The following is a 20,396-nucleotide window of genomic DNA, read 5'->3' on the forward strand; positions in this document are numbered from 1 at the left end:
AAAAGGAAGTATAATTCACCAAAGTACTATACCTTCTAAAATTCTTAGACCCAAGTATAAGACTTTGCTTTTATGCCTTTCACATCCCTCCAATTTTTAGCACTTTACACAGATTCCTTTATGTTTGTCTCTTTTTGTCCAGTCACCCAGAATAAATCTACTCTTCCTCTTACATGGTTATTCCTTCAAATATTTGAAGAATTTGAATTCTTTTTTCTCCTCCAAGTTAAAGTTTTCCAGTTCCTTCAGTTCTTCATATGTCAATTTTCTAGACTATTCATAACCTTAATAACTGGAACCTAAGAAATTTATCTATTCCACTCAGTATCCAAATATCTACCATATTCTTTACAAGTGACCAGTGTCTCTCTTTACAAGTCAGTGTTTCTCCTTAAAAGACATTAATAGCAGGAAACTTTTGTTCCTAAACCACCTTCCATGAGTTTCATTTGACCTGTGATTTCATGTGACTCAGAAGGAAGAAAAACATTTATTACATGCTTATTAAGTGCAAGCACTGTGTTCAGTGCTAAGGATATAAACAGAAAAGCAAAACATTCCTTATACTCAGAAGTGTGGAAACTCCCTTCACCAATGAAGATCAGCAATTCATCTGTAACTTATGTAGTTGCTTGGAACAGTAAAAGATTTAGTGACTTGCCCAGGGTCACACAGCTACTTAATATGTGTCAGAGACAAGACTTAACCTAGGTCTTCCAGACTTCAAGGTCTTCCCTCTTTTCGATACTATTGTCTTTCTGGGTACTATGATGGGATTTTTCCAAAACTGATTAAGTTATCCATGTATGCATATTCTCTAGAAAGAAACTATCAGTATTATAGATATGTTTTACATGACTACACATGTATAACGTATATAGAATTGCTTGCCTTCTCAATGGGGGTGGGGTGGGGAGAGAGAGAGAATTTGGAACTCAAAATTTTAAAAATGAATGTTAAAAATTGTTTTCACAAGTAACTAGGGAAAAATAAAATACTAAATAAAATTGAAAAAAAAACAGGATAGAAGTGTGAATCTTTGTTTCCTGTCCTCTATATGAGGCTCCAGTTTGTCAAGGCTCCTCTTAAACATGGCACCCAAAACTGAAAACAGGATTGTAGAAAGAATCTTAAGAGAACAGAGAATGGCAGGATAGTTACCTCTCTAACATGTCACCTCCACCATTCCCCTTCGGTGAACTCCAGTTCCAGAGGCCCCCTATTGTCTCCATGATTAAATCTAAACTTCTGTGATATTTAAAGCCCTTCCTAACCTGGTCTTTTTTCAACCTTTTCAAACTTCTTATGCTTCACTCACCTCTACAACTGCTATGATCCAGCTGCATTGGCCTATTTGCAGCTTTTTGAACGGAGCACACCATCTCCCAATTCTTTGGAGCTTTTGCATGGTCATTCCGTCATGCCTGAAATGTTCTCCCTTCTTACCTGACTCCTAGCTTCCCTGACTTCCTTCAAGGCTCAGCTCAAATCCTACCTTCTGCAAAAGAACTTTTCAGGTGTCCAATGCTGCTAATACCTTCTCCTCTTAGATTACATTCCATCTACTCTCTATGCAGCTTTTTTCTTTTATTTATTTACTTTTAGTTTACAACATTCAGTTCCACAGTCTCTTAAGTTTCAAATTTTCTCCCCTTCCCTCTTCTTTCCCCTCCCCCCCATAGTGGCATGTAATCAAGAGGTTCTACAAATACCTTCACTTTGAACGCTAGTCATGTTATAAAGGATTATAATAACCAACGGGCTGAACAAAGAGAAAGAAGGGATAAAACAAAACAAAACACAAACCCTCTATATATCTTGAATGTACCTAAATTATTCATACATTATCTCCTCCATTAAAATGGGAACTTGAAGGTGGAGATTGTTTCATGAGTTTTTTGTATCCCCAGCTCTTAGCACAGTGGCTGGTACTCAGCGCTTGATAAAAGCTTGCCGACTGACTCTTTTAAGGAAGTCTACGATTGTATTAGCTTATTTGAGAGCAGAGTTATTTTGAATTCCACTGGGCATTGGGATTAAAACCCCCAAGTCCTTTTGAGGGGAATAGTCTTCCCCATCTTTGACTTGTTTAACCTCCAGTCAACATTATCACTAAGATCAAATGTTTCAAGTCAACTTAACTAACATTTACTGAATCTGGTCACCAACATTGGCAAAGACTACAAAAAAGTAGAATAAGCCATTTTTGGTTGGTTGAATTGAACACACATTTTTTACTTGAATGGGACCAGCTGGGTTGGCAGAATGCCTGCGTGGGGTAAAAGGTAAGAAATCCATCCAATCTGCCCTAGAAAGGAGGTTGGGGAGGGGTGGGAGATGGTGGTGAGAGTGGAGCACTTCTCTAAGTTAAAGTTGGTACCTAGTGAGGGGCCACTCCACACTGGGAGAACCTTAAAATTTATAGTTGGAAAGCTCCCCCCTCCATCACCTCCATATCGATGTCCTCATTTTACAAATAGGTAAACTGAAACCCAGAGACTCATCCACTTGGTTAAGGTTAAAAACTAGTAAGCAGATGAACAAAACCTTGAACATGGATCCTTCAAGCTTCAAACTTGATATCCATTATATCACTTTATTAGTGAGAGCTGCTTCCTCTTCGCCTCTCACCAGTGATAGCGGGCTCTAACTTAGGGTACTTTTCTCTCCGACCCTCCCCCCCCCATAAGCGCTCCTTTCACACGACTCTTGGCTTTAGGCAAGGGCAGGTCTAGGCTACTGCGCCTGCGCGCCAGCTTTCTGCGCTTGGGGGCGGGGAGGCTCGTCTCGAGCTAGCCGGGTGACTGGAGCTCCACCCCCCGCCTTGGTCCTGCTCTCCCTGCTTTCCTTGAGCCGGTCCTCGAGGCGCTTTAGTCTTCGGGTCAGCTTCGCAGGCCGCGCCTTAGTCCCAGCTCCTCACTCACCCCGCCCTCGTTTTCCTCGGAGAATCCCGAGGGGAGGTGCTGCCGCCCCGCCCCCAGAAGCACCCCGCCCTTCCCCGCCCCTCCGCTCTCCTCCCAGGCGGGTCCCGCCTTCCCGATTGGGGCGGAGCGGAGCGGAGCCGCGCTGAGGGCTGGGTCGGGGCTGGAGCGGAGCTGTCTGCCCGGGGCAGTCCTAGTCGCAGCCGCACCGCCCAGGGGCAGGGGCACTGAGTGAGGCGGGGCGCGGAGGGAGGAGCCGCTGCCGCAGCGGCCCCGCCGATTCGTCGCCCGCCTGGGCTCCATGGACCTGTCGCCGATCCGTGCCCGGGGTGTTGCGGGGGAAGCGGGCCGCCCCGGCGCGGCCTCCCCACCCTGACCGACGGGGCGGGGGAATGGGCCGGCAGCAGCCGCGCTGAGAAGCGGCCGCCAGTCCGCTGCTGCCGCCTGTCCTGCCTGGCCCGCCGACCGAGGCTCCGAGCCGCTTGGGCCCCGCGGGCCGCACTGACCCGGCCTGCCCGCAGCGCCTCCTCCCCGCGCGGTTCCTCCGTGCCGGCCCGAGCCCGGGCCTCGTCCCCGGCCCCGTCCTGAGCCCCCGGAGCATGGCCGGCCGCTGGAGGGGGCCCCGGCGGCCTGGCCTGGTCCTCCTGGCCGTGCTGCACTGGTGCCTGTGCGCGGCCGGAGCAGACATCGCGAGCCAGGAGTACTACACGGCGCTCATCAACGTGACCGTGCACGAGCCCGGCCGGGGAGGCCCCTGGACCTTCCGCATCGACCGTGGCCGATACGGCCTCGACTCCCCCAAGGTGGAGGTCAGGGGCCAGGTCTTGGCTCCCCTGCCGCTACATGGAGGTAAGTGGGGCAAAGGCCGGGGCTTCCTCTCCCCTCCCCCTCCCAGCGCAGCGCCTGGCACAGGTGCCTGGCATTCAGTGGGCGCCTAATAAATAGTAATTGCCTTGACTCGGGCGCTTCACCACGTCTGGGGCTTGCAGGTGTGCCCAGGCAGGAAGCACTGGCCGAGCAGCAGACGTAAACCCCTGGCGCTGTTGGAGTGTGCACCTGGCCCAAAGTCCCACGGAGCGCTTAAAACTGCAGCTAGGCCCTCTCACTTGGTGGCATGGGATAGAGCGAAAAGAGCTCTGTGCTTGGCGTTAGAAGACCCGAGTTCGAGTACCAAGGTCTGCTCTTTACCAACTGAGTGACCTTGGGCAAGTTATTGCCCTTCCTTGGATAATAGCTGTTCAAAATAAGAAGGTTGGATTGGATGATCTCTAAATTTCCCTTTCCAGTTGGGATATTCTAGGATTCTGTAAATCTGCAGTATTTGTAAGGAGTCAAAGTTAGGGCTCGGCTTCAATTCGGTGGCCGGTTTCCAAGCGCAAGCGCTGCCAGGACTGTGAGAGCTGCCTGTGTGCAGGCAGGGACCGAGAAGACAAAGGAGGTCTTTGGAGAGAGGAGGGAAACTGTCATGATGGATGGACCCTTAACCACATTTCAGACGCAGCAGGTCTGAAATAAGGGGCTTAATGCTCTGCTAAATTGGACCATGACGTTAGCCATTTCTACCCTCCCATTCTTTATAAATGCTTAAGGGGTGGGTGGTGTTTGACATTTTCAGAATTGCTTTTGGCTCCTACAGTCCTCTTAAAGATTCAGTTTGATGAAATAGAGAATTATCTAGCAGGAGTTCTTTAGCCATGTTTTGTGATGCCAGGCATGCCTACCAACCCCCACCCCTAAAAGGTATTTTGAGTAATTGTATTGTATGTAGTTCTATTCAAGCCTTTTGGCCTTATCCTGATGTTTGACTATCATCCAGGCTGAGTGAATAATCCATAGTATCATAGATCTAGCACAACTTTCTCCTTTTATAGAGGAGGTTACTGAGGGGATAAAACATTTAGGGAAAAGTTTAGTATCATATTGTATGAACCAAAGGTTAGAAATAGATTACTAAGAGAGGTTTTTCTCAAAAAATTAAGTTGCAAAGTATGGGTTATGAAGTACACACTTTTGAAAAGTGGTGATCTAACCCAGGCTCTACTTGGAGATACTGAAAAGTGTATTTTTTTTTTAAATTTCATTCTCATTGTCTTGAAATAGACAATCTAGGGGGCCTAGTAATGGTTTTAATAATACTTTAAAATTCTAATATTGTTTTTTAGAGGAACTTTCTCCACAGTTGCTAATTCTGGGAAATGGATTTGGTTGGTTGGTTTGATGTATATAGATAACATTTTTTAAGGAATGGGAGGACTTTATTTTTGCAGAATCACAGAAATAGTTGGAAAGAATCTCAGAGGCTATCTAATCCAGTCCCACAACATAATATCTTCCCCACAACATAAATACAGGATATGTGGCCATCTGACCATTGCTAGAAGACTTTTAATGAGGGGGAGCCCACCACCTCCCCAGGCAGCTTATTCCACTTTTGAAAGCTCCAATTATCCAAAAGTTTTTCCTCACATCAAACCTAAAATTGCCTCTTTTGCAAGAAGTTTCAAGCATCAGGGAAGGAGGGAGGGAAAAGATATTTTTGTGACAACCAGCCATTCTCAGCTGGCTGTTTGTAGATGGATAAATAGCTGGATGTATATATACATATGTCTATGTGTATGTATATAATATATCAGGAGTTACTTGTTTAAGACTCCTGGTCTAACATAAGTACATTGTATATTTATGTTTTTGTAGTAGAAATAAAAATAAGGTATTGTTAATATGACACAGATATAAATACAGCTAGGTAAAATTACAGTCATTGTACATTCTTTTTCAGAGTTGGTTAGGATCCTAGGCCATTTTCAGAGTTTAACCCATAACATAACTGAAGCCTATTACCAAAAATGATAAACTGAGCCCTGAGAACAGGAAGCTTCCCCCCCCCCCCTTCTCCTGAGTACTGACGGCCATTTTAGGAAAAAAAAATTTAAATTAGCAGATAAATTTCCTCAGCTACCTTCTTCCTTTCTGCCCTCAATACCCAGTGTCGTTGTGCTGCCCTTCTAGTATGCCTCCTGAAATGCAGTATACTCACAAATCGTCTTCTTTACCTCTTCCCAGTCAATTTAGTTAAATTCAGCTAACATTCATTAAGTGTCTTCTCTGTGCTGTGCACTGGAGGGTACAAATACACAAATAAAATAGAACTGCTCTCATTTACATTTTACTGAGTAAATACAACATGTACCTATATAACAAAAGATTATTTGAGAAAGAAGAAGGCACTCACAGCTAATGGCTCAGAAAAAGCCTTTTAGGAGGAAATAACACCTGAACTGAACCTTGAAGGAAGATAAGAATTCTGAAAGGCTGAGGTAAGGAGGTAGTACACAGTACTTGAGACACAATAAGCATATAATAAATACTTCTTCATTTTTTCTAGGTATAGTGCACAGCTTGTGCAAATTCATGGAGGCAGGAGAAGGAATGTACAGTTTGGAAAGAGCTATTCTAGTTTGACTGGAATGTAGGGAGGAAGTTATGTGAAATAATGCTGGGAAGGGTGGTTTTGAGCCAGATTGTGAAGAGCCATAAGTTCTGGAATGAGGAGTTTTTATTTTATGTTAGAGGCAGCAGTGAACTATTGAGGATTTTTGAGCAGGGGAGTAATGTGGTCAGACCTGTACTTAGGAAGATTATTTGGGCAGCTGTGTGAGGCAGGGAGACATTACAACATTACAGACTTCCTAGTTGTGGGGACATAAGGGCCTGAAATAGAAGTGTGGTCCAGTGAATAGAGGGAAGGGCAGGGGTAGGAGAAATGTTATGGAGATAGATTACACAAAATTTGGCGACTGATTGAATGTGAGGAATGAGGAAGAAGAACAAGTGACTCCAGGGTAACAACATGGATGACAGGATGGTGGTGGTGATCTCAATAGAAATAAGGAAATTTTGAAGGCATGCTGGATTAAGCAGGAAAGATGAGAAATGAATTCAGTTTTGGAAATGTCATTTGAGATGTAAAGAGAACATTCAGGTGGAGATATCTGCCCAAGAGGCAGTTCAGGATGTGAAACTGGCATTCAGATCCTATTAGGATATATAGCTTTAGGAGTCATCTGTATAGATGTAATTGAACCCATGGGAAAGAATGGGGAGAAAGAAGCTAGGACAGAATCTTAGAGGTTGCTCCTGCTATGGAATGGGAGGTAGATGACAATACAGTAAAGAATATTTGGGAAGGGCCATCAAAAAGGGTGAAAAACCAGAGGGAGAGTAGTGTGCCAGGAAAGCTAAGGGAGAGAATATCCAGAAAGAAGATATGTTAGTATTAAAAGCAGAAGGGAGATAAAAAGATGAGGAATGAAAAGAGGCCGCCACATTTAGCTGTTAAGACATCTTTAGTAAGCAGTGATGGGGTTGAAACCAGGTTACAATGGGTTATAGGAAGTGACTAGATGTTAAGAAAGAAAAGGCTGAGAACATGGACTTTTTGGGAGTTTAACAGTGAAAGGGAGGAACGCTTCAAAGACTGTAAGGCTAACTTGAGGGAATGAAAGTTGGTTTTTGTTTGTTTGTTTTAACAATGGAGAGATAGACCAGAGCAGGTTTATGGTGATAAAGGTCAAAAAAGAATTGTTACCTCGACAAGTAGGGTCACCTTTTCCTCAGCAGTTTTGAATTGTGGAGCAGGAGAGATGAATTTAAAAGTGAATGACTTTGATTTTTTCAGTAAATGGAAAGAAGAGGTCTTTTTTAAAAAGGACAAGGTGACTTTGTCCACTTGAGAATGTTTGGAAGTGAGTGTGCAGATCACAATAGAGAATTATTCCAAAAAAAGTAAAAGGATTTTTGTCTATCAGTAAGACCCCAGTTAAAGTTAGCTTATGTGAATTTGTAATGAATGCAGTCACTACAATTTTGTGATTTCCTCTAATACAGAATAGAAGGACTGGTGTGAATGGTCCAAGATTGAGGGCTGGCAGAGTATGAATGGTAAAAGAGGACAAGTCACATTAGTAGAATACTATATTCTAGTTGATGTCTGAAAAAGAGACTTCAGAGGAAAGAAGTACTGGTGAACTCTGGGAACAAGAAGGAATGAAGATACAGAAGGTCCTTCTAAGACTTATGGTAGTACTAGGAGTGAGACAGAGGGAAGGGTGGAAGGACAAGAAGTTATGATCAGAGGATTTTCTTTCAGTATCTTGTAATCGAAAGTTATTTTGCAAGATGGTGAAATCTAAGGTGTGGCTGCCTATGTGGGTGACTGATACAGAGTGAAAATGTAGGATCTGATGTTGAGGTTGATGAACTACAGTGTTTTAAGGGACCTCAGTGTGAATGTTGAAGCCCCTAAATATAGGGTTTATATATATTTGAGAGAACTTTTCTTTTTCAAGAAAGCGAGTAGATAGATGACTGCAACAGGAACCCTGACAGGCTGATAGAGACCCTCAAAGAAAAAGATGCTGCTGAATGATGGCAGCAGAGAAAGGGAATAGAAGCAGTAGTGAAGAGAAAAGGGTCGAACAACTCTTTCTGGGCCACTGTGTCCCAGCATAAAAGAACAAGCAGCTAGCACTGCAGATGGTGGTCAGGATCGAAATATCTTTCAGAGAAAGCCAGGTTTCCAGCAAACTGGTGAAGAGAGTTTGAAAGGCAAAATTTTAGGATAAAGAGAATTTTGTTCACAGGAACTAAGGGAACCAGACCCATGGGAGTCTGTTACCTATAGGACAGTTATTTAGTGATTTTAGTCATGTCTGATTCTTTGTGACCCCTTTTGGAGTTTTCTTGGCAAAGATGCTGGAGTGGTTTGCTATTTCCTTCTCTAGTTCGTTTTACAAATGAGGAAACTGAGGCAAACAAGGATAAGCGATTTGCCCAGGGTCACACAGCTAGTGAATATCTGAGACCAGATTTGAACTCAGGGAGATAAATCTTCTTGACTCTAGGCCTGGTATTCTATCCATTGTGCCACTTAGCTGCTGCAGCTATAGTACAGAAGATGTACTAGTTGATTCAATTAGGGGGGTGATAGGTTGATAATAGAGGAAGTTGGGAGGCCACTGATTTGGAATGATACTCAATTGGGGCAGCCACTTCATTCTTCTCTCCCTCTCCATCACTCTCTTTGAGGTGTTAGTTCCTGGAAAATAGTTGTTTGTTGCTGTTGTTTGTCCTTTGTTTTTGAAGAGGACCATGACATCAGGAAGGTGATGCCATGAATTGCAAGTGAATTGAATTTAAGTGAGGGAGGGCTATGCAAAGTCACCAGCCTCACTCTTCTCCAAAGCCATCTGGGCCCAGTGGTGAGATATAGATCAGGACAACTGGAGATGACCTGGGATGTAGTGGGAAGACCTTGGCCATTTTAAGCTAAGGTCTTTAATAGGTCTCAGTTTGAGGCAAAGTCCATTCAGTGATTAAGGCTAGGTAAGAAATGAGACAAAGAATGGCCTCTTTTACCTAGTGTCCCCCCCCAAAGAAAAAAATCTGTTGGGAGGGGAGAATCCTCAAGATTTCTTTTTACATCCACTCCCAGGTTGGGCATGGGGTAGAAGAGGCCATTCATCCCCAGTAGCACTTAGCTACTTCATGCCTTTATCACTCTCCAGTGTAATCTGAAAAAGACACCAGAGCAATAGTTTTGGGGGCATTGGTAATGGTGCCTCTTCTATTTTCAGAAGTTTCAGCACCTACCTGGGACTGTGATAATGACAAAGGACTAAATAAGTTTTGATGGTGATGGAGGGCGCAGTAAGTGCCACCTACACTCAGTGGTAATAATAACCTGAAGGTCTGTCTGACTAGGAGTCTTCCAATCCCTGAAAATTTTGAGCTGATGGTTCAACTCAGTTTAATTCAATAACATTAAGTACTTACTATGTGCCAGGCACTGTACCAAATGCTGGAAATACAAATGGTCACTGACCTCCAGGAACTTACCATCTAATGCTGGAAGATTACACACAAAAGAATGCTAGAAAGTAGTGGGGCATACCTGGCCCAAGAGCATCTTGCAACTTCCCATAGCTGCAGATGGAAAGCCCAGGTTCTGCTCTCTCTCTAGAGGGAAGCTTTGGGTGCAGTTGAGTGCTCCACCCTCCAGACCTTATGGAGGGGGGGGGGGGGAGCTGAAAGGAAAGAAGGCTGAGGGACTTGGGAAGGTGTGAAGCGTATCCAGGGCTGAATAAAACACGATGACATTTTTGGTGATCAGTTTATCCTGGGAAGGACTTCTTGTTGGGTGGAATTCAGACCAAGCAAAACTACAGATACAAAGCAGAGTGACTCCAATCCAGTTTTAGGTTCTGTGGGGCAGGGGAAAGGGTCGGTGCTATTGGCTGGAACTTCCATTCCCTTGATATAGCCAGTCTCAGTTTGGGTATTAGAGGGAAAGAAATCTTAGAATCTTACAACCGTGAGTGAATGAGTGCTTGCTCTTTACCTATTTGCCTTAAATATTATATACAGATGGAAGGGGCCTTTCAGATAATTCAGTCCAACTCATTCTGCCCTTCCCTGCTCACCTTGTTTTACAGATGAAGAAACAGAAGCCCCACAAGGTTGTGATTTCCTTAGGGTCACACAAGTAAATAGTGGAACCAGGTAATGGTAAATAGCAGAACCAAGATTCAAAAGGTTCTCAGACTTTTAAGTACCATTTCCAATATATTGCCTCATTAAAATGGTGAGTTCAAAGATTCTAAGTAAATGAACTGGAATAAATTCAGTCAGGAAAAGACTATTTTGAGGCGAAATCACAGGTAAATCAATTTTCTTGGAGTCTTTTCTCCAGGGGGGCAGCCATCCTAATTGACTTCTTCTTTTCACTACCACTTCTTTTCCTTTGTTTCCTAAAAGCTGCAAGGTTTTTATTCCTTGGAGCCAGTATGGAGGCTGCGGGGAGAGCAGACTGAGTAGTTAGCCTAGTGCAAGTGTTTGTGATTCAGGAACTGTTTGTGATTGTATTTCTAAAGCTATGAACTTCCCTAAAATGTAGTATAGTCTTTTACCCTGCTGTTTTAAAAACAAACATGATGGCAAGATATCTCCTTAGCAAGCAACTCATATCTAACAAAATTTGAAAGAAAAAAATTATAAAGAAAAGTTTGTGTATTTAACCATTATTAGCCTTATTCAATAAGTTTTGAAATTTGAGGCAGCCTGAAATTGTTGTTGTATGTCCTGCCCTTAGTTCTTCGTTTTCTTGAAGAGGACCAATGACATCACAAGGGTGATGTCTTAACTTGTTTAGGAATTAGATTTGAGTGAGGCAGAGATGCCAGAAGTTGTCAGCTCACTCTCTTCTCCAGAGTCATTAAAGTCCAGTGCCAAGTGACAAAAGTCAAGATGACTAGAAATGGTCTGGCATGCAGTGGATGACTTTGGCCTTTCTAAATGAAGGTCTTTTCCAAGCCTCAGTTTGTCTGAGGCAGTGACCATTCAATAACTTTATTGTTGTTCAGTCGTTTCAGTTGTGTCTGACTCTTTATGACCCCCATCTTGGGGGGAGCTAGGGATTCTAGGAGGCTGAGAGGTGTGGATGGAGAGCCTTCCATCAATGGGGACCGGCCTCTGCAAAGACATAGAGATGAGTGATACAATGTCACATATGGAGAATAGCAAGTTGACCAGTTTGGCTGGAGAATAGAAGTCATGTAATGTGAAGTCAGCCTGAAAAAGTTAGGTTGAATACATATTATGAAGAACTTTAATGGTCTAAGGAATTCATATTTTATCCTAAAGAAAATGGGGAGTCACTGGAACTTATTGAGCAAGGGAGTTTAATAGTCAGATCTGCACTTTAGAAATACTAGTTTTGGGGGCGGCTAGGTGGCACAGTGAATAGAGAACCAGCCCTGGAGTCAGGAGGACCTGAGTTCAAATCCAGCCTTAGACACTTAACAGAAAACTAGCTGTGTGACCTTGAGCAAGTTGCTTAACCCCAATTGCCCTACCTTCCCCTCTCAAAAAAAAATATATCAGTTTGGCAGCAGCGTGAGGTATGGATTAGAGAAAGAAGAGGCAAACTGCAAGGAAACCCATTCTGTCAGTAAACATTAATCAGATGTACCAAGGCACTGTTCGAATTGATAGGGATACAAATAGCCCTGGGGGCATGATAGAGAATCCAAAGAGTATACATAACCCGGCTGGCCTGGGCACCCTCCATAAGTAGCTATTGTGAGAAGAGTTCTGTTCCTCCTTCAGTCAGAGGAGTGCCTAGGGCAGAGGGTACTGATGAGGGGTGAGCACTAGGACTGAGGTGATCTTGTTGATACATGTTAAGTAGAACAGTTGTACAATTTAGAACCCTAGATTGTTAGGGTTGAATGAGACCTTAGAGATGACCTAATTCAACTCCTTTAATTTAGATTTTTTTTAATTGAGGACAAGGGAGGCTAAGAAGTTGTGTATCCTACAAACAAGGTGCTTTGCACTCAATAGTCACTTAAAAATATTTATTAAAGTGAATTGCCTCATGTCACACAGCAGTTACTTGGCAGAGCAAAGCTGGGCCCCGTGTCACCCAGCTCCCAGAAGATTTCTTGAATACAGATGCAAATACCATCATGTGTAAAATGAAGGAGTTGGTCTAGGAGATTTTTAAGGTCCCTTTCAGAAAATTCTACAATTCTCGTTGTGGAGTTAGTGTACAGATACTAGGAACAACTGCTTGCTATTTAATTATCTCTTCTCCAAACCCATCTGTCTTCCTAACTTCCTTCTCTGTCAATAGTAGCATTATCTTTCCAGTAACCCAGACTCAACTACTCTCAACTCTGCATTTCCCCTCTGTCCTACCCTTTCCCCACCTAATCATTGCCCATCTTATAGGTTCAACCTCCACCACATCTCTTGCATCCATGAACTTCTTTCCATTCACATACTACCCTAGTTTAGGCCTTATTCTAACCTAGACCTAATTGGTCACCTTATTTCAAATTTCTCCCTTCTGTAATCTGTCCACCACACAACTTCCAAAGTGAGTGATATTCCTAAATCATAGGTATGACCATGTCACTCCCTTTGTTCAAAAACAAAAGCTCTGGGTTTCCCCTTGCCTCTAGGATAAAATGCAGAGACTTCCCTTTGGACCTCACAATTCAACTGAAACTGCTCTCTCCAAGATTACCTCTATAATCTTAATTGCCAGTAACCTTATCTCAATCCTTAACCTTCTTGACTCTCTGCAGCCTTCCACATTGTTGATCATTTCTCTTTTCCTTGATATTTCTTTTCTCTAGGCTTTCAGGATGCTAGTCTCTGCTGCTTCTCCTATCTTTCTGATCTCTCCTCTCACATCTCCAACTGCCTGTTAGACATACTAAGATGGATACACTGTAGGCATTTTAAACTCTGCAAGTCCAAAACTGAATACATTCTTTCCCCTGAAACCTTCCCCCATCCTCCCAAACTTCTCTGTTACTTTTGATGGCACTAACATCCTTCTGGTCCACCAAACTCTAAGCTTAGGCATCATCCTCAACTCCTTCCCCATATCCAATCTGTTGCTAAGGTCTGTTGATTTCACCTTTGCAACATATCTCAGATATGTGCCCCTTTCTCCTCTGACACTGGTCTCTACTCTAATTCAGGCCCTCAATACCTTACTACTGGACTGTTTCAATAGCTTATTGGATAGTCTGCCTGCCACAGGTGTCTTCTAATGCCAGTCTATCCTTCATCTGCTAAGGTGATTTTTTTTTTAAGTGCAAGTGTGACTGTGTCATCTTCTCTCATTGTACCCCCTCAACTTAGTAAATTTCAGTGGCTTCCTATTACCAATCAAATATGAAATCCTCTGGCATTCAAAGCCCCCTCATCTTCCCCCTTACATCTTTTTTATCTTCTTACACTTACATCCTCCCCCCTCACCTTAGATCCAACAATGCTGACCCCCTTGCTGCTCCTTAAATGAGTCATTCCATCTCTTGCTTGGCTCTAGGCATTTTCCATGGCTGTCCCTCATGCCTGGAATTTTCTCCATCCTTATTTTCATCTCCTGGCTTCCCTGACTTATTTTAAGTCTCAGATAAAATCCTGCCTTCTACAGGAAGTCTTTCCAATCCCTCTTAATTCTAGTGCTTTCCCTCTATTGATTATTTTCCATTTGTCCTGTATATGGCTTGTTTGTACGTAGTTATTTGCTTGTTGATTGACCTGTTAGAACGTGAGCTCCTTGAGATCAGAGACTGTCTTTTGCCTTTCTTCATATCCCCAGTGCCTGGCACCTTGTAGGTATTTACTGAATGCTTATTGACTGACTGACCTTCACAATCTCAGTAGTCTATCTTTCAAAGTTTATTACACCTTACTCTCCTTCACACGACCTTATGTTCCAGCCAAACTGGCCTCCTTGCTATCCTGGTAAAGGATATTATATCTTTTGTCTCTGTGACTTTGCCCTAGCTATCCCCAGAGCCTAGAATGTGCTCCTATCTCAACTTCACCTTGTAGAATCTCTTCTTTTCTTCAAAACTCTGTTCAAGTTATACCTTCTTCATGAAGACTTTACTGATCTCCAAGTAGACTACCTATTCCTCCCCAAATTTACCTTATGTTTATTTTGTATATACTTATGTATGTGTTGTCTCCCTTGATAGAATGTAAGCTCCTTGAGGGCAAGTGTTGTTTTAATTTTGTCTTTGTATTCCCAGTTACTAGCACAGTTTCCAGGCACATTATTAACATGATTCATAAATGCTTGTTAGTTGAGTAGTTGATTCTATGACAACTTTAGAAACTTTGCAGTTTTCTTTGTTCTCTTTTCCATCATTCAAGAAGCATTTATTAAAGCTTATTCTGTGTCAGGTACTGTGGTAGGTGAGGGAGGAGGTATAAAGTTTAGAAAAGACTTGCATCCTTATACTTAGAGTCTGGCAAGGGGATAAGACAAACTGTTATGTAGTATTGTAGATATGTAGTATTTTGTATTATAGCTAAGTGTGTTAGAGAATGCAGAACAAAGTGCTGCATCAGATCCATTTTTTAAAACTTTATTTTCAGTTTTTAAAATCTGTTTTCTCCCTTTCCCCTCTCCCCCCTTGATTGAAAAGAAAAAGAAAAACAAAACCCCTTTTAGCAGATATACATAGTAAAATAAAACTAATTCCCATGTTGTCTCTGTCTAAAAATAACTATTTTATTCTGAACCTTGAATCCTATCACCCCTCCATCAGAAGGTGGATACATGTTTCATCATTTGGGTAGTTGATCTTTGCATTGATCCAAGTTCTTAAGTCTCTTAAAGTTATTTCTTTTTACAGTGTAATTATTAGATAAATTACTTATCTGGTTTTGCTTACTTAACTGTGCATCCATTCAGACAAATATATCAAGGGATCTCCAAAACCTTCCCTTTCATCTTTTCTTTTTCATGGAACAATTAATATTCCATTACATTCAGGTAGCATAATTTATTCAGCCATTCCCCAATTACTAGCTACCCACTTGGTTTGCAGTACTTTGCCACTACAAAAAGGATTACTATAAATATTTTTTTGCTTTTTTTTTTTTTGGAGGGGGGAAGGCAGGGCAATTGGGGTTAAGTGACTTGCCCAAGGTCACATGGCCAGTAAGTATTAAGTGTCTGAGGCTGGATTTTAACTCGGCTCCTCTTGACTCCAGGGCCAGTGCTCTATCCACTGTGCCACCTAGCCGCCCCTATAAATATTTTTTTTATATATGGGTCCTTTTCCTCTTTCTTGGTCTCTTTGAGGCGTAGGCCTAGTAAGGGTATATAGCTGTGTTAAAGAGTATGCACATTTTAGTGTCTTTGAGGGCATAGTTCCAAATTGCTTTCCAGAATGACTATATTAATTCACAGCTACACTAGCAGTCTGTTAGCATGTAGGGTCCTGAAAGACCCTACAAGATTTGTCATCACACAATCTCTCCCTTTTTTGGCAAACAATAAAAATGTAGAAAGTCAGTTGGCAAAAAAAAAAAAAAAAAGAAAAGAAAAGAAAACCAATTGGTTATTGGAATACTTTTGAGAAAATGAGTGCCAAGTGTACTAGGGTGGAATGGACAAATTTATTTGTAGTCTTCGGAGCCAACCCTGAAATCCAGGCCTAAAATTACTTTCTCAGCTTTCAAGGAAAAGGGAAAAAAATATTTTCTAAAGGTCAGCATGTTGCTATAGCATGTTGTTTCCTAGCCTTTGGTTGAGACTCAAATTAGGGTTATAAATTGTCCTGTGCAAAGTCTCAAAGAGAGATCTGAACACATCTTAGGGTATTTTCTGGGTCTTCTAGGGCTATACCAAAACTCTGGTTGCCTCCTTCCGCTCCCTAATACATTTCTTCCTTCTCAGTTGTAGATGGGTTATATTAAGTTTAAGGGCATCTAAGAAGCCTGGAGAGCTGGATGGGGGGGAGTCGTCACTGCTGACCACAGGGAGGGCTTCTCTAAGTACTTTAGACTTATCTTTTCAAGTTAACATGATGGTAAAATCTGAATGTAAATGAGAAAGAAGATTGAAGTTCATAAGTTTCTGTTAGGGTTGCAGAATATACTATATGTCACGATAAAGTTGTTAGCTTCATTATGGTCTGGCTCCTTAGGTTTAAGATTGTAGACTTTGTTTTGTTTTCCCTATTGTTAGGTTTTATTTATAAAATTTTTGTTTATTAAATTTGTCCTTTTTTTTTGCTTAATAGAAATCTATTTTCTGTCCCTTCCAGCACCTTCCTCCCCCCAAAAGCAAAGCAGGATCTTTATTAAAAAAAAATAATAAGTATAGTCCAGCAAAACTAATTCCCACATTGACCATATCAAAAAAATATATAATTCATTCTTCACCTTGAGGTCATCACCACTCTCAGGAAGTTGGTAACATGTTTCATCATGGGTCCTCTGGAATTATGGAGCAGGTCATTGCATTGATTGGAGTTCAGAATTTTAGCCTCTCCTCACTCCAAATTCCGTACCCTTTCCACAAGGGGCCCGAGTTTTGCTGGGACAGAAAAATGGCCAAACCAAATTGTCTAGAAAGGGCAATGCTAGAATATCTGTCTGTTTCACATGGAAGCACAGGAATAAGAGGTAAAGTGTTTTCCATGTCTGTTGCTGTTAATCTGTAGGGATTACAGCCAGTAAAAATCCCCCATGCCCCAGTATTTTTTTTCATGTGCTAATACAGTTCTATACCAGTAAAAACATAGAAGATAAGCAAATCTGACTTTAATGATCTCTTTTACACTCAGTATTTTATTTCCACTATTGAGGAGTAGTTATACATAATTAGCCCCTGTTTATGCTGAAGAATTTCTAAAATGTGTTATAACAGACCTGGCATGGAATTTTCATTTATCTTGATTAATATATTTTCTTGCATTAAACAAGTATCCCAAAGCATTTTAAAAATCTCTTCTACAAAGCATATAAAATATAAATTATGATAGAAATTATTTTTGATTGTCTCTTCATGAAAAGTGATTTGTATTAGCCATCATTTAAAATCATTCTTAAATTGCTTTTCATTATGTCATGGAGAATATCCAGCTGATAAATTTGAGTTCTAAGCATGTGAAAAACAATCAAAATCCATTTGTGATGTACAGTACCAAAGTACAGATGACAGATGATAATGGACAACTATTGATGCTGAAACCTGCTGACATTGTTCAATTGTCTATGGCCTTTGCAGTGTAGATTGAGATGTTCAGCACTGTAGGTGTACAGATGATTAGCCTTCTCTTCTCGGTGAAACATTGAATAAGGAAGTGTAATTATTTGCCATAAGAGCTTTTGCTATAAGAGTGCATTTTAAAATATTTTTAATGCTAATAAAGATACTAAAAAGCCTTCCTTGTATACTTTGTATTTGAAAATAAACAGTAGATGCTTTGAAATATATAAAAATTTGGTATGGGTATACTTGGATTTTGATAAGGATTTTTCCAAGGGGAAGTATTTTTCTGTCATATGCATTTGTGTTTTCTGGGCATATCAGTAGATTTGAGCTTAATTTTGAAATAAGCCTCTTCATACTATTCCTTTCTTTGCAAATTTGATATATAAATATCATTTCATTTCATTTCATTTAACAAATATTTGTTAAATGCCTACTATGTGCAAGGTATTTTACTAGGTGTTATGAATAGAAAGATACAAACAAGAAAGTTCCTACCCTCAAGTTCTACTTAAATTCCATTAGGGTGCTATGTATGGTGTTTATGTATGAAGATAAGTAAATACAAAAGAATTTGAGGAAGGAGAAAGTACCAACAAGGGTCCTTTCAGCGAAAGTTTCTTGTAGTCAAGCCCCTCTGGAAGATTATTAAAGGTAAGGATGAAAGGTTGCATCACAAACATAGAAGAAAGCTTGTGTGAATTCATAGAGGATAGGAGGTGGAAGGTTAGGTTGGGAAAAGAGCTAGTCATCTAATTTAACTGGAATGTAGCATGTGTAAAGGTGAGTAATGTGAAATTAGGTTGGAAAAGTGGGATGAAGCAAGATTATGGAGGGCCTCGTGTTAGGTTGAGGAGTTTGTATTTTATGCTAAAGGCAGCAGTGAGCCACTGAAGGGTTTTGAGCAGATAAATGACATTCAAGTGAGGATTGTTTTGGAAACTGTGTGGAGAACTGAATGAAGAAGGAAGAAACCAGAAGCTGAGAGACTTTTGAGGAGGTTATTAAAAAAGTCTAGGTGAAAGGTGACAAGGATTTGAATGAGTGAGATCAAGGGTTGTGGCTATGTAAATCGGGAGAAAGGTAGGGATAGGAGGGATTATTTGGAGATAGAATTGACCAGGCTTGACAGTCAATTAGATATGGTGGAAGCAAGAAAGAAAATTTTCCAAAATAGGGGCTGCATTTGTATTTTTAGTATATAATAGTAAATAAATGTAGGGATTTGGTCATCACTACAGTTTTATGGTATCTTATACAGGCCTTGTGAAACAGTTTCTAGTATTGTAAACAATTAGTAATTGACTATGTAAATTTGAGTGCTAGTATTGGTAACTTTTTCGACTAAGAATTTTGTGGGGTTTGTAATTTATTTTTTTTTGAAGACTAGTTACTCAGATTCACATTTCAATATTTAATGTTTTCTAATTGGGAATTGAATTAATATTAGAGTTTAGCTGTCTTTTATTCAGGTTTATAGAAAATTGACATCTTTTTAGAGCATGTATCAGACCTGTCCCTATATTTATTAACTATTACATACTGTAAATGAAAATGCAACCCCTATTTTGAAAGATTTTATTTCCTTTCCTGTGTAGAAGAAACATTTATTTGCATGAAATGTGGTTTATTGTGCCTTTTTGGTTTACAAATAATTTTCTTCAAAGTATAGCCATCTGTAATCTCTTAGCATGCTATAAATTCAACAAATCTTTCAAAACCTGAATAGACCTGTCCATCCCCACTCCAGCTCTAAGATAATAGCTTCTTCCAAAATTATCTTCAGAAAAATTATTGGGGGGGGGGGTGGCTAGGTGGCGCAGTGAATAGAGCACTGGCCCTGGAGTCAGGAGGACCTGGGTTCGGATCAGGCCTCAGACAAGTGACTTAACCCCAACTGCCCTCCAAAAAGCAAAACAAAAAAAGGGGGGAAAAAAAAAAGAAAAATTATCAGTACCTCAGCCTTGCAGACCAAAATGGCTATCCTTCCTTAAGATCATCCTTGCAGTAATTATTAGACCCTTCACATTATAGGTCCCCTATCTCCACAACCCCCCATAAAAGCTACTTATAACTGAAGTCACTAAATATTATCGAATGTATATCAAAACCAAATTGCCTAAAAGATCAATTATGATTTCTGAAAATACTGTCTATATATCAGACCTGCTAAGTGTGGTGTCTTGTTAGGCTAATTAAAATGATTTCCCATCTGAAAGTGACTGATGGTCATTCCATGAAGTGTTTGTTTTTAAAAGGTGGACTTAAGTCAAATTTCTGTCAGTTGTAACAAATTTTAAGGTCAAGGACTATCTTAATATTCTTTATCTTTGTATGTCTAGTACCTAATAAAGTATAGGTGCTTAATAAATTCAGTTCATTCAGTCAGCAAATTATTAGGTATTTACTGAAGTGCCAGGCACTTTGCTAGGTGGCTGTTGGAAATATAGTACAACAGTGAAACCGTGCCTCCCTTCAAGGAACTTATATTCTATTGGGATCATACAGCATGTTCACAGATAAGTAAATGCAGGAAATAGTCAAAAGAAATAGAAAATTATTGAGAGGGATCCCTAACTACTGGGGCTATCTAGAAGTGATATGGAAGAACGTGGCCAGCATGAGGGACTGAATGCCTGTTCCTTTGCCCAGAGATGAGAGATGGAATGTTGTAAGGGAAGAAGAGCAAATAAACAAGTTCCTGGGCTCAAGAATAGAATAGGTGTATGGGACTGGTGGAGGAGAATGTGTAACCAAGAAGGATGGGTGGGAGCCAAATTGTGAAGGATTTTAAGTGCTAAACAGAAATTTCCATTTTATCCTGGAGGGAGCCACTGAAGCCTGTTGAACAGTGGAGTGATATGGTCAGACTTGTGCTTTAC

The 20,396-nt window shown here is 41.1% G+C and overlaps 1 protein-coding gene across 3 annotated transcripts in view; it reads left to right on the plus strand.

Moving 5' to 3' along the window:
* Nucleotides 1–3,446: 3,446 nt before the first annotated feature.
* RNF130 (ring finger protein 130) overlaps nucleotides 3,447–20,396 on the plus strand; it is a 147,132-nt gene continuing 130,182 nt past the window's right edge. The window contains exon 1 of one of the 3 annotated variants that reach the window (XM_069077539.1): nucleotides 3,447–3,770. In XM_069077539.1, coding sequence (XP_068933640.1) covers nucleotides 3,521–3,770 — 250 coding nt within the window. In that variant the 5' untranslated portion in view covers nucleotides 3,447–3,520. The remainder of the gene's footprint in view (nucleotides 3,771–20,396) is intronic. The other 2 variants (XM_069077540.1, XM_069077538.1) reach the window with 2 other exon arrangements.

The sequence above is a fragment of the Petaurus breviceps genome, unplaced genomic scaffold (genome assembly GCF_028583685.1).
Source record: "Petaurus breviceps papuanus isolate PSGF00001 unplaced genomic scaffold, PetGlider_PUasm1.0 90994, whole genome shotgun sequence".
NCBI classification, from domain to species: Eukaryota; Metazoa; Chordata; class Mammalia; order Diprotodontia; family Petauridae; genus Petaurus; species Petaurus breviceps.